Consider the following 13,494-nt stretch of genomic DNA (forward strand, 5'->3'; position numbering starts at 1 on the left):
TTAATCACAGCAGACAGCTCCAATCAAATCTACTATACAACATGTCCTCCTAAATGGGGCCACAGATTCTCAAAATTCAGCTCCCTGGCCTCCCCTTGCTCTTAGCCTGAGCTCCTGGGACAAAGTAAGTTATAAAATAACCAGCTCAAGGAGGGACGAGGCTTAGAACCCCAATGCATACGATTGCTGTATGAGTAGAATAGCCCAGCTTGTGTCCTTGTACCAAGAAGCTGCTATTTAAATGCTAACTTTAGGAAGTCATGTGTTTGATGTCATGCCACTAGCTTTACTGTTTAGATTCTGAATGGAAAGGCAGGATACTTGGCATACATGGTTATCTGCTCTGTTGACAATTACCTATTCCACCCTAACTCCCAATTCCAACAGCATTGTGATCGGGGTCCTAGTGGGGAGCCAACGATGGTCACTCAATTAGGGTGACCTGCAAAGAATGGGGCAGACAATCCCCATAAAGCTGGTGGATATTCCAATACTTAGATTTGCCACGCCAGCACAAAACAGCTTATTACCTTACTGGTTACTCAGAAGTTCAAACAACACAGTTCCCTCAGGCCTCCATCACATCAAATATGATGACCATTTCTGTAAATCTTATTTCCTCATATTAAAAAAAGGTTCTACCAATCCCAAAGGATCAGACACATTACCTCTCAGGTTAATGAATAGTCCAGATCTTACCCAAATACATGCTACAGCCTATTCTTATTAATTAAACTAAACTTTATTAAAAAACAAGAGAGAGTCTGGTTAAAAGTTCAATATGCATACAGACATGAGTTCAATTCATTGAGGTTCAGATTCATAGCAGAGATGGTGAGCTTTGTAGTTGCAAAAAGAGTTCTTTCAGAAATAGTTCACAGGTTATAGTCCAATGTCCAAATATCATATTCAGGGCACACCAGCATAAGTGGGACCTCAGTCTTGTGACTCAAACTTCCCCCGATGAAGCCTAAGCAGATCTGAGATGACAGAATCAGGACCCAAAGATCTTTTATACAATTTCATGTCTTTTGACAAGTTGGAGTTCAAAAGGTAATTAGCATGAGTTTGAAGGAAGTCCATCACCAGTACTTAGCTGTAGAATTAACATAAGACCATTTGCTTGTTCTTCCACCATTCATGGATTATTTTCTATACATTTCAAAGAGAGATGAATACAGAGATATCCTGTGTTTACAATTTATTTAAATAATAGAATGTTCTTTTGACCTCTAACTATCAGAATACAGCCTAGACAGGGACTGTTGATTACATCTTCACCCTACTCTTACATATGTAAATACACAAAAACACAAACATTATCTCCCCACATGTCTTTTGAGGGTTATTTATTTTGCGGGATGTTTAACCCTTTCTGGCCATGCGTCAAGCATATATCCTGCTTCACTTCTTTTCCTACACAGGTGCTGTTCCACTGCTGGTGTGATCCCTCCAGAGCTGGATTTCCATATAGCTGACAAAGCAAGAGCCAAATTTTGCTCTCACACACATTCTAAATTCAGAGCAAAGCCACGAGCTTCAGGAAGTTAGTATCGCTTTGTACCAGCGTAATTGAGCGCAGGATCTGGCCATTGTTTGTAAATGCTTTGGCCTCCCTTGGACAGAAAAGTTCTGTAGAAACGTGAGGTTATTTCTGCAAAGCACTGAGCAGTTAGCTACTGCCCAGATCGTAAAATCAGCTCCCTCTAGCCTGCCAGTGACTTTTGGTTTGGACAGTCACTGCATCACCAGTAAGTTCAAACTTATAAAAACGCTTTAGCTGTGGAAGGGGAAGATTCTTATCATTGTGCGTTGTGGTCAAGGCAGCTACCAGCTGCCAGCCCTGAATACCATGTTGCTACGCTACTTAGAGAGACAGCCTCTGGACTAGACAGTCAGATTCATATGGCACGACAGCTTACACCCCATTGATGGGATACATAGCACCACACTGACAATGAGACACCCAGGCCAGAGTTTGTGGCTAGGGATTGGAGTATGTGGTCTCTCTTCTATTTAAATCTGCTCCTAAGCGTATTTCCCATCATCACCATGACTCTTTCTTAAGCTCACAGCGATCAGTCAGGCCGGATAGCTTCACAAGCGCCTCTTCAAACTCAGCCATGTGTCGGCCTATTTCTAGCCAAATAAAGAAAAACGTGGCCTGGAATAAAACAAAATGATTTATTGGCCATGACACAGCAGTGCATCTACAGCAAAAGCGATCATCCAGCTAATGCCACATAGAGAAAGCAAGTGAGATAGCGGAGATGAAGGTCACTGCTTCCCCTGTCCTCTCTACTTCTTATTGGGCAGGGTTGGTGAAAGAAGATTCTCCACCCCTTGCACACCATGGGGCAGCAGTTAGGTGCCCAGCCTTCTGGTAGCTTCATAATTCTCCATTCAACACTTGCACATGTAAAAGTTCAAACTCACTCCTGGAGTTACAGCAAGTTTTGAGCTGCAGAGGATTATGGCAACTCTGCCAGGCCACAGCCCAACAGGTCATAGCAAGTGGGACACGGCTCTTTACAATACTCTCATTTAAGGAGAGACTGGGATCTTTAAACCTACCTGCTGTTCTGTAAATGCAGGCACCAAGTGCTTAGGCTTACAGGCAATCAGAGGCACAGGAGGCCTGCCAGAATGAGGCAAGGCACTTCCCACTTGAACAGCAAAGAAAGGGCTAGGACAAGATACAACCCCAAGATACAACCCATCTAATTCAATGGTAACACTCCCAGACTTGCACAGAAACCCAAGAATTCCACAGGCAACATCAGAGTTGTGTTCCCAGGTGCAGTCCCTGCAGAGGGGAAGCACGCAGGAAGACTTCTGCCTCTGTTGGTCAGTCTGGGAGCTGTACTGGGAATCCCATGCAGCCCTCAATGGATGGAAGCTATGAAATAGACTTCCTGAGATGGCAATAAGTGGTAAGTATTGCTTAGCTTGTCCTAGAAACGTAAGAATACAGAGCCTCATATGTTATCCCCACTGCTCCTCGTCTTGCAGGACTCACTACAGAGACAGATCAGCACTAAAACAGGAGACAATACTCTGAGCATAGCACCTCTGTCCTCACAATACTTATTGCTGGAGCTGGGGGTGGAAGAAAAGTCAGGAGAATTTTCTCCATTTCCTCTGTCCGCCCATGAATTTCACACGACTCACTAGACACCTCCCAGCCTGTCTATGATGAAGGCAGCTACATATGGAGGCAATTCACTTTATGGACCAGGGAAGCTCTCTGCACCATTCTCCCCCACTCTCAGCACCACAGCACTTGTAGAAGAGAAAATGAAATGTGACAAATGTAACAGCTAACAACGTCCATCAATGTTCAGTTCATGCAGATGCTGACTGCCCTGCTCAGCACAGCAGAGTCAGCCACTGCACCATTATTAATGGTCACGTTTATTTTATTGGTCACAGCATTATTAATGGTCACTTTTGCCATTTTGAAGCCCACTCAGCAGAAGTTTGTTCAGCTGCTTTCTTATCGTCTGAGCCTATGAAAAGGGGAGGAGTATGGTGGTTTTTACAATAGAGCCCAAAGGGTTCTTCCCTTAGACATTGCCCTGAGATAATGGCCCAGATGGATGGAGCCAGGGGCACCCTAGCCACCATTTGCCATTATTAGAGGGAAAATAGCTGCAAATTAGTCACACTTCATTTTTTACAAATAATTCTGTGCTTAGAGTGAAGTTATCTGGTGCTGCAGATTGCTGGGTAATGAAGATTCAAAGCAAAGAATACCAGGGTTTCATTACAATGCAGCTGACAACTTTTTAAAACCTTAGCTGAAAGGATGGGAGGCATAAGATGGTTACCCCATCTTTATAAGGCAGATGACACCAGGAAGCAATGAAAAAGCAGCAAGCTCCTTTCAGCCCACACTCAGATATGTCCTTTCCCAATGGGCCAAATCCGGCCTTCAGTCATGCTGGTGTAACACTTCAGCAAGGATGCACCAATGTAACACAAGACACTTTCGCTAGATGTGTCTCAAGACCACCTGCTTAAGTCGCTACCTCTCACTCCTAAGTAGCCTGTGCTTTAGGCAATTTCAACTTAAGGAAACTGGAAGACAGACAGTCATGTGATATAGGGAACAATCCGACAGACACAAACTCTACACCAGAGAATGTGCTGAGTCAGATTGTTAGGAGAGAATGAGCTTGTTTAATTGGAAGCACTGTAGTTTCTCTAAATTGAAAGCTATATTTTAGGTTTATCTGCCTCTGCCTTAAGATATTGCCAAGTGGGTTTTGACTACAAAAGATTTACTTTTTTCAGTAAATAACAAGATTTTAAAATCATCATTCCTATGGCTGAATAAAAGTTGGATTCTCCCATCTCAGAATTCTTCTCCCAACGTGCCAAGAGTCACTGGGTATTCAAGAGTCCTAGTGGCCTTCTGGATGGGGATTTTCAATACTGCACATTCTCCCTTCATCTGCAGCTTTGGCCTTCCATCAGTATGGTTCCTCCTCATCTGTGTCCTGGACAGAAAGTATTGAGAGCGCAAGATTAGGCACGAAGACATGAAACAATTCAGAAGTTCAGCACAGACATGAGTTGGGCCAGTTCAGACAAGAGATTAAGTGTTTCCCAGAAGCTGTTCATTTTTGAAAAAGCCAGCATTCCTGCAAAAACCTTAGGCCTAGTGTCTCTATACAAGTCTGCAGTCAAATCCTTCTGGCACGTCACTGAGGAGCCCAGTTAAACTGGCACTGCAAGAAATTCACGTGGAGCAGGTTTAAAAGGAGCAACAGCCAAACCTCAAGCACAAGGCACTGCCACACCAACCCCCAAACACTAGCTTCCTTTGAAAGCATCACCACTCCCTACGGAGAGCTGATCCAGAACAGCTCAAGCAGCCATTTCCTTCCTGCAAAATCTCCACCCAAGACTGGAGAGCCCCCAGCCTGATGCTTTAAAAGCACATGCACTCAGAGTGTGTGCAAACAGGCTTGTGGCAGCCACACAGCACTGTTAATGTGTCTAAATCCTACTGCTAAAGTCTGCCTCTGCTCCTAGCAACCCCATGCCTTCAGATCCCCAACACTTTATGTTAGTGACCGTGATAATCTGGTGCTTTCTCGCTTCATGCTGACCTCAGGTCATTGCTCTGACACAACAGGATGCGCAATCGTACCTGCCTTATCAGAAAACACCTCCACTGGTTTCCCACCCCTTTTGTGATCCAAGTGCAAGCAGGTTCCTTGGTTTTGCTGTGTGCGACTGATTTTACAATTGAAAATATTTTTATAATGTATTAAAGATTAACAGAAAAACACGTCACAGCAGCACCCTGTGCTGCTACGTCAGCATCACTGAGACAAGGAGACTCCTAGAGTGCTAAATATTCTATTGTCAGCTAAGACCAACCTCTCAAATGACTGATGAAACATTCAACATGAAATTTTTACAGGATTAAATCAAAACTAAACTAAACTTTACCGAGAGGTCAGAGGAAACTATCAGATTAATCCCTCCTTGTTTTAAAACTCCACACATTTGATCAAGCCTCTCTCATTGATTCCATCTGTCTCCATTCCTTTTCCTGCTGCCTCCAGCAAATACCACCTGTGTCAGTCCTGTCCCTAAACACAATCTCACCACTGTGTGCAAGGGAACCTTCTCTACTGCTTCACCCATCCTCTGCAATAGCCTCCATCTCCCACATCAACACCAGCTTTTTTCAAAACCAAAAACTTTCTGCTTTATCCCCATTTGCCCCTCGTCTGACCTATGGTAAATGGAGCAGATTAGGCGACTACATGAGACAGAGACATGGCAGTGAGGGTTGTAGGCTTATTCCCCAGCCCTGTAGGGAAGGACACGATGAGAATGCTCCCTCTAATCACGCACATCAGGGAGCGTGTACTGGGATATAACATGCCTTTGGCTGGGGTTGTTCAATGCAGCACGGAAAGCTTGGATATGCTTTCTAAAAAGGCAAGTGCAGAGAGTGGAAGGAGAGTTTAGAAGTTCCAGTACAATAAGTTTGACACCAAAGTCACTGCATGTGCTAGAAGAGGTTGGTGACGGGGTGATAGCGGGTGAACAGCAATAAAAGCACAGAAATCAGACAGTTTAAACAGGGTTCTGTTGTGACCAGAACAGCTTGAGTATGAAGATTTCTAGTCAAAAAGACCCAAGCTAACCCAAGTCTGCATGCTACCACCTTTGGAAGAAAGTAAAATGCATGTATGCGTTTCTGCCTCCAGCCTCTCCATCTCTGCACTGCTTACCGAGCAGTCACAGCCTAATAGCCCTACTCCACCTATGGAGTAAAGAGACTCACCACGGTCTCTGCAGGAAAAGGGCAGCAGAGTGAGTTAAGAGGTTAAAGCACTGGGTTTTCACCACTGGAAACTTGCAGTTTGATCTGGATTAAGTCTCATGTGAAATGAATCTGGTGGGTCTCAAGCTAATCACACGCACCCAATAATGCAGCACTTTCTACCCAAAAAAGACCAGACATGGAAAGCACTGAGAGGCATCAGCTGAGCTGTGTGAGGAGCTCAAGCCAAGCTCTCGGGCACTATCCCTGGCTCTAGCTACTGCTCTCAGCCCTCACTCTTATGAGAGCTAACAATGATACTAACAATTACAAGAACATTTACTTGAACTTACCACACACTGCAAACACCATGTCCCCATCCTCCCCAGGCAGGTGCCCTGCTCAGTGCGCTCAGGCCTGCAGAAAGAGCACAGTGTTAGGTCAATGTGTCTTCTGCTCACACCCCAATACAGCTCTGAGACGGATTGTTTTTTTAACACATAGGTCACTTTCCCAGTCCTTTTGACTAATTCATCAGAAATGCCTGCTCTGTAATAATATTTTAACTAGCAAAGCAGAAGGCCGGAATATTAGGCTCCTTATTTCAAAGGTTTGGCCATTCGATTTAGGTTTGCCGTGCAATCACGCTATTAACCACAGAAACTGCTGTTTGGCTGGAAAGTTTCAGCTGCCATTAACCAAAATATTATAGTTAAAAAGATTGTGAATTTAATTCTGACTTGACACCCCAGAAGAACAAAGTGGTGCATTTACAAGGGAGCCAGTTAGCATTACAGTAGTGGGTTTTTGTGATACAGACATTTGGACTGAGACCCTCCATACAGCTTACTGATCTGGACTGGATTAAGTCTGGTGATGAAGGTGAAAGGTTCTACATCTCAACAACAGTTTAGCTCAGCTGCCCCACAAAGAGGATGCACAGCACACATTTCACTCAGTTACATTTCCACAAGGTGTTTTCAGAGACTCTGACTACCAGCTGCCTTGTGCCCATGGACAACGAAGTCTCACTGGCAGAACCCCAGATGTTGTGGGTTATGAGATGTAGGACGACAGAAAAAACCCACCCACAACCCCAGGCCAGAGGGGAAATGGGGATTAGGTTCAATGTAAAACTTACTCATCGGAGACTTCAATGGATGATTTCTTATAGCCAGATTTTTTTCTATGCTTTAGGACTCCAAATTTCCTTCCCATCCTCACCAGCAGCAGAATGACCACAATAGCAGAGGGGAGGAACACTAAGATGGATAGCAACACTGCTGAAGTTAGCTGGAAAGAAAAGCCTGCAGGAGAGAGGGAATAGCAGTAAAATATGCCTTTGTTTCATCTCTATGGCAAATATTAATCCCACACAGCATCCTGGCCTTTTTTATAAAAAGCAGAGGGCTTGCTGGGGTTAAAGGAACTTGTGACAAAGTCCTGTCAGTGAACTCAAATTCAGAACTAGACTCCTCCCATGAAGGGGAGGACAAAGATTAAATCTATCTGGCTGCAGTGAAGGAGCACAACTTAAGCTATGTCTACACTGGCAACTGAACACAAAACTTGTGTCTTTCAGAGGTGTTAAAAAAAACAACACACCCATGAAAGACAAAAGTTTTGCCGACAAGCACCAGTGTGAACAGCACTTTGTCGGCAGGAGCACTCTCCTGCCAACAAAGCTAACCCTGCTCGTTGGGGTTAGAAGTTTTTTCTCAGCAGCAGAGCCAACAAACAGCGGCTACACAGCACTATTTTTAGCAGTACAGCTGTAGCAACACAGCTGTGTCACTAAAAGCTGCGTAGTGTAGACATAGCCTGAGAGCAGCACATTCAAAGCCAAGTGAGAGGAGAGTCACATCAAACTGATGAACACACCCAATCTGCAAGCCCAGGGACAGCTCTCCCATACAGGGTAGATGAGGCATTTGCCTAAGGCAGCTATTCATTAATGTTTGTGAAATGTCTAGTCATTGTTAAGACATCAGCTCCCAGCAATGCTACCTGATTAATTCTGTGCCCTCTTAGGTGGGAATCCTGGACTGTCAATCTTGTGTACTCAGCCTCTGCTGAGGGACACCCATCACCTCCACTACCACCTCCTGTTCCACTGTACATGCGCTGACCCCCAGTGAAGTTTGGAATGATCTGAACTCCCAAGACAGGCACCGAGGTAGATGCCTACTCTTAGGAAAATGCTGCTGGCATCTTCTGTCTCCATACAGGACAGACACAACCTTAAGTTTTCACCAAAAGAACACACACCAAACTGCATGGATCTCAAATTATCTATCCGGAAAGGAGACGGGCTGAGCTGATGCCCTGGTGGCATTTAAACCTGTAGTTCCAGGGAAGCTAGACACCAGATCTGGTGCTTAGACTCCAAAGATTTCTGGCAAAACAGGAATGCACTCATGAGAAATAAATAGGGAGAATACTGCCATGCTACAGACTTACCTCTGTGTGTGACCGTCAGCTTGGTCTGGGGGATGTTGTGGTGCACATCCGGGGGATTCTTCACGGCGCAGGTGAACGTTCCATTGTCATTCATCGTCAGATTTCGGATAGCAATGGAGGCATCACCCTTGGCAATGTTCCCAACCCATAAAATCCTGTCTCTGAATGTTCCCACTACAGCTGGGTATGCAACAGACTGATAATGAAAAATCTGAAGAGGGAAGACAGTCATTGTTCCAACAAGTCACTCTCCAAAAAGGAGAGAGAAAAAAACTCCTTTCGGAGAGTACAGGGTCAAAAAGAACAACCCTTTCACAAGCATCCCACCTCAGATACACCACGGGCTCACAAACCCACAACACTGGGCACCATTGCACCAGCTTTTCAGATCTTTTTTACATTTTTACCAAGGGAGAAGAGGGTGGAAATGCATGTCAGGGTCTTCCATATCCATGATACAGCCCCGAGGATCTCCCTCCTTGCCTACCAGTCTCCAGGGCTCGCATCAGAGTCACTATCATCTTTCTGGCCATGGAGGATCTAAGATAGAAGAGGATGCTCTGGTGCAGTGGTTCTCAACCTGTGACCCACTTACAGCCCAATCAGCACACAGCTGTGGCCGATGTGACCTCCTCAGGGCCATACAAGTAATATACATTTTGTGTGGATGTGGCCCATATAACATACAGAAAGCTGCATATGCAGCCCACAGTAGTAAATAGGTTGAGAACCACTGCTCTGGAGGTTAGGATGCTATCCTGCGATTTAGGAGACTCAGGGTCAATTCCCTGGTCTACCAAACACTTTCTGTGTGACCACGGGCAAGTCACTTAGTTATTCTCTGCCTCAGTTTCCCATCTGTCAAGTAGGGATAACAACACATCACTACCTCCCAGGGGGTGTTGTGGGGATAAATACATTAAGATTCTGAAACACTATGGTAATACCTTAGACAGACAGCTTTTCAAGATAATCAGTTACTTAAAGCAACAAGGGGGGTGAGGTAATCTTTTACTCAGTCAACTGTCGTTCGTGAGAGAGACAAGCTTTCGAGCCACACAAAGCTCTTCTTCAGGTCACGGCTACAACTACACCGCATGCAATCAGTTCCTTGGTCATCTGGCAGTGCCAGTCCGGAATTGTAGTGCTCCCTCCCCAGCTCCTTGTAAAGCACCGGAACCCTGTCACAGGCATGGCATGACTGAACGCTGCAACTCTGCAGATCTGATTTTAGTTCACAAAAAATAGTGCTAACTTCCCTTCAGTTCACTCCTGCTGGCTGGCAACAGGGGACTAACCAGAGCCTACTTTACACAGACACCACCACATCCTTCCAGCTGCAACATACCATTCCCAAGAGCTTAACCTCAGCCGAGCAGAGGAAATCACTGATGATTTACACAGAGAATGAGACATTTATGAATGGATTTTACATCTATGCACCTGTGACTGGATTTCATACCCCTGACAACAATAACTGGTAAGAGCCCATAAATCCTTTAGGACCACCTGTCATCATCAGTACCTGCAGAGTGGCTCTGCCCACACACCGCTGCCACTCCAAGATAAGTTATACCTGCATTCTGCCACATGGCAAAGCTGCCATGGTATGTTCTGCACGGGAGACTTTCCAGACCACATGATCCCCAGTGTATTTATATGGATGCCTAGTTTGCAATGGGACAGTCATCTCTTAAGGTTATAATACTTTGCATTTACATGGTACCATTCAGCCCAAAGGATTTTAAAGAAATTCAACCTATGTATATACAGCAGCACTGAAATGCAGCCACCTCTGGAGTGGAGGATGACAGCCAAAGAGCCCACCACACAGCAGTGGAGAAGCACACTGAGACGAACACTGACTTTTTACACAAAATGCCGTGGGATCTTCAACCTTCCCACAGAGTTCTGCCCAGCTGCAAGAAAGATTCTTTGGGACACTAATCTGCAAGCACTTACTGTCTCCATATGACCACCTGTGAGGGGCTGGTAAGTCCAGTCTACAGTCAGCTTCTGAGTTATGGGAGAGAAGGATCTGAATGAGCATTTCAGGGTCACCTGTTCATCAACAAAACCTTGTACTTCAGGATTCACTTTAATTTCCAATGAAAGAGCATTGCCGACACCTGATGAAACAAGCCCCAAAGAGAAAGATTAGATGGGAATTTTTGTAAAGGACACAAGTGAGATAGCAAAGCCACTGCAGTGAAGAGCTGATGGCTGTCTGAAACTACACATACCTCTATCCCATCCCCTGGCACCCACCCAATCCCGAGAAATGCAAGGAATTCCTCTAATGGTGGCAGGAATTCAGTACTGTTTCATGCTCAGCCAACAAACAGGGTATTTGATTGGAGGTCACGGCCAAAGCCCTCCATGTACCCAGTTATGGGGATAAACTAGTCAAAGAGTAGGTAATCAAACACAACTGGACCAGAGAGAAGGTGCAAAGTGCCAACTTCAGGGCCCTTCTTCTCATTAATAAATCAACATACAATCCCTCTCCTGAAGTTCTGTTCTGCATTTGCTCATGCCGGTCTTCTTTACTTTGTAAGCTCTTTGGTGCTGAAAACACGCTTCTTTTTAAGTTTGTAAAGCACTATGTATGTTTATGGCATTACAGAAGTGTTGTGCAGTAATAAATACAAAATACGGAGACTTGAAAACAAATTATTTTTTCCACAAATGTAAGCAAGTCTTAGTCCAACTGCCTGCACTGTAGAGCGAAGGAAGCAAAGGGAGGTGGGAAAAAGTCACAGCTGTCAAGAATTGCAGCCAGGGTCTCAGAAAGTATGATGGGGAGAAACCACTGGCAAGTTAGTTTATCAAAGGACTTCAAAAAGGGATTTGTTTCATCATCATAAAAACATAGTAAGATGATAAGAATGGCCATACTGGCTCAGATCGATGGTCCATGCAGCCCAGTATCCTGTCTTCTGACAGTGGCCAATGCCAGGTACTTCAGAGGGAATGAACAGAACAGGCAATCATCAAGTAATCCATCCCATCGTCCACTCCCAGCTTCTGGCATTCAGAGGCTAGGGACACTCAGAGCATGGGGTCGCATCCCTGACCATCCAGGCTAATAGCCATCGATGGACCTATCCTCCATGAATTTATCTAGTTCTTTTTTGAACCCCTGTATACTTTTGGCCTTCACAACATTCCCAGCGATGAGTTCCACAGGTTAACTGTTTGTTGTGTGAAGTAACAAGTCATCAGAAAACACTAAAAATGAACACTTAGACCATATAGCACTTTTCACGCATACATCTGTAAGAGCTTTACAAAGGTGAGTGGGAATCACTCTGCACCGTTTACAGATGAGGAAACTGAGGCCCAGACAGGTGAAGTGATTTGCTCAAACAAGTCACTGACAGAGCCAAGGATTGAACCCAGATGGCCTGACTCCCATTCTAGTGCTCCCCGACCCCATACCCATTTCTATTGCTACAAGTACCTCTAAATGATGGAGTGTCTAGAGCCAGGGCCCAAACACAGACATCAGGGGAGGCTCTGCTCCCTAGACAAAGCCTGGAAATTTTAACGGCACTTACGCACCATTTCAAATGCTACAGCTGCTCCTACTGCAAGGCCCTCATTCGCCCCCACCTACTGCTGATGGATCCAAACTGGGAACTGGTGTGGTCGGGTGACTCAGAAAAGCTTGCCGGGGTGCAGCTGGGTCACTGTTAATCACTTCTGGGACACCCCATCTGAAACTACATACGCTCCCCACCCCAAACATCTCCCTCTTCTCTTTAACTGCCCCCAAACCCCCTCTGCCCCTAAAACACTGGGGGGAGGGGTCTAGTCACACCCTCCACCAAAACAGAACCCCCTAAAACAGCTCCCCTAAACGTACAAACCACGGACATACCCTCCATCAGGCTGCCCCTAAACATGCTGCCAACCCCACGCGTAATCCTTTTTCAATTAATCCCACCGACACACCCCTCCCAAATTCCTGCATCCCTCAGCCAAACCCCCTTCTTCCTCTGTCCCACCAGTCCAGCCCCTGCCCCCCTGTCTGGCCTTTCCACCTCCAGCCGGGACCACCAGACACACCCCCAACCCCACAGGTCGCCAGGGCCCTCCATCCACCACCCCCAGCCCTACAGACCTCCCCAATCCCACCCCATCATCCCCAACCCCACAGACCCCCACCCGGGCCCCAGCCCCGCTCCTCCAATCCCCCGCCCGCAGACCCGCCCCAGGCCCCCCGGCCTCGGCCCCGGCCCCGGCCCGCGCTCACCGTACAGAAGCAGGAGCCCCAGTCGGAGGAGGCCGCCGGCCGCCCAGCCCCGCATCCCGGCAGCCGCTCGCTGTGTTTAGGGCGCAGCCAGCACGGGCCTACCTGGCGGAAGGCAGGGCAAGGCCCAGGTGAGGCCAGACCGGAAGTTCGGCGCCCCTAAGGGCCGGGCGTGCAGGCCCAAGATGGCCGCCCGGGATGTTTCCATGGCAACGGGGCCTAGCCCCAGCCCTGCCGTGTCCTTACCCAGCACTGGCTCTTTGCGGAGGGGGCAGCAGCACGACCCACGTACAAGCCCCCCCCAGTCCTGGCCATGGGCTCCTCCACCACACCATGACATCGTCATGCCTCAGAGCACCAGGAATGTGCCCTGAGCACCCAGGGTTCTGGTCTGGTCCCCGGGGCCAGCTGCCTCCAGCCAAATGGCCTGAAGCCCGGGGGGGTGGACCTTGCGTTCTGGTTCAGGACCCATCTCCAGACAGAGCACATC

The 13,494-nt window shown here is 46.7% G+C and overlaps 1 protein-coding gene across 2 annotated transcripts; it reads right to left on the reverse strand.

Moving 5' to 3' along the window:
- Positions 1 to 729: 729 nt before the first annotated feature.
- LOC102940390 (myelin protein zero-like protein 3) lies at positions 730 to 13,254 on the reverse strand. 2 transcript variants are annotated; one of them, XM_037882418.2, is made up of 6 exons: positions 13,008 to 13,254; positions 10,712 to 10,878; positions 8,750 to 8,960; positions 7,431 to 7,596; positions 6,643 to 6,706; positions 730 to 4,502 (listed from the first exon to the last, which is right to left on the reverse strand). In XM_037882418.2, exons 1-6 carry the CDS (start codon positions 13,060 to 13,062, stop codon positions 4,476 to 4,478), a joined length of 690 nt encoding a protein of 229 aa, XP_037738346.1. In that variant the 5' UTR covers positions 13,063 to 13,254; the 3' UTR covers positions 730 to 4,475. The 2 variants fall into 2 exon arrangements, with proteins under 2 accessions (XP_037738346.1, XP_043390014.1); XM_043534079.1 differs by lacking the exon at positions 13,008 to 13,254 and adding an exon at positions 12,365 to 12,704.
- Positions 13,255 to 13,494: the final 240 nt, after the last annotated feature.

This window comes from Chelonia mydas, chromosome 22, assembly GCF_015237465.2.
Source record: "Chelonia mydas isolate rCheMyd1 chromosome 22, rCheMyd1.pri.v2, whole genome shotgun sequence".
Lineage (NCBI taxonomy): Eukaryota > Metazoa > Chordata > Testudines > Cheloniidae > Chelonia > Chelonia mydas.

Coding starts and splice junctions, on each gene's coding strand:
- LOC102940390 (XM_043534079.1), bottom strand. CDS start 12,500: ATGTTTGGGGTGGGGAGCGTATGTAGTTTCAGATGGGGTGTCCCAGAA. Junction 8,961..10,711: donor CAGGTGGTCATATGGAGACA/GTAAGTGCTTGC, acceptor TTCCCTCTTCAG/ATTTTTCATTATCAGTCTGT. Junction 6,707..7,430: donor TCCATTGAAGTCTCCGATGA/GTAAGTTTTACA, acceptor CTCTTTCTGCAG/GCCTGAGCGCACTGAGCAGG.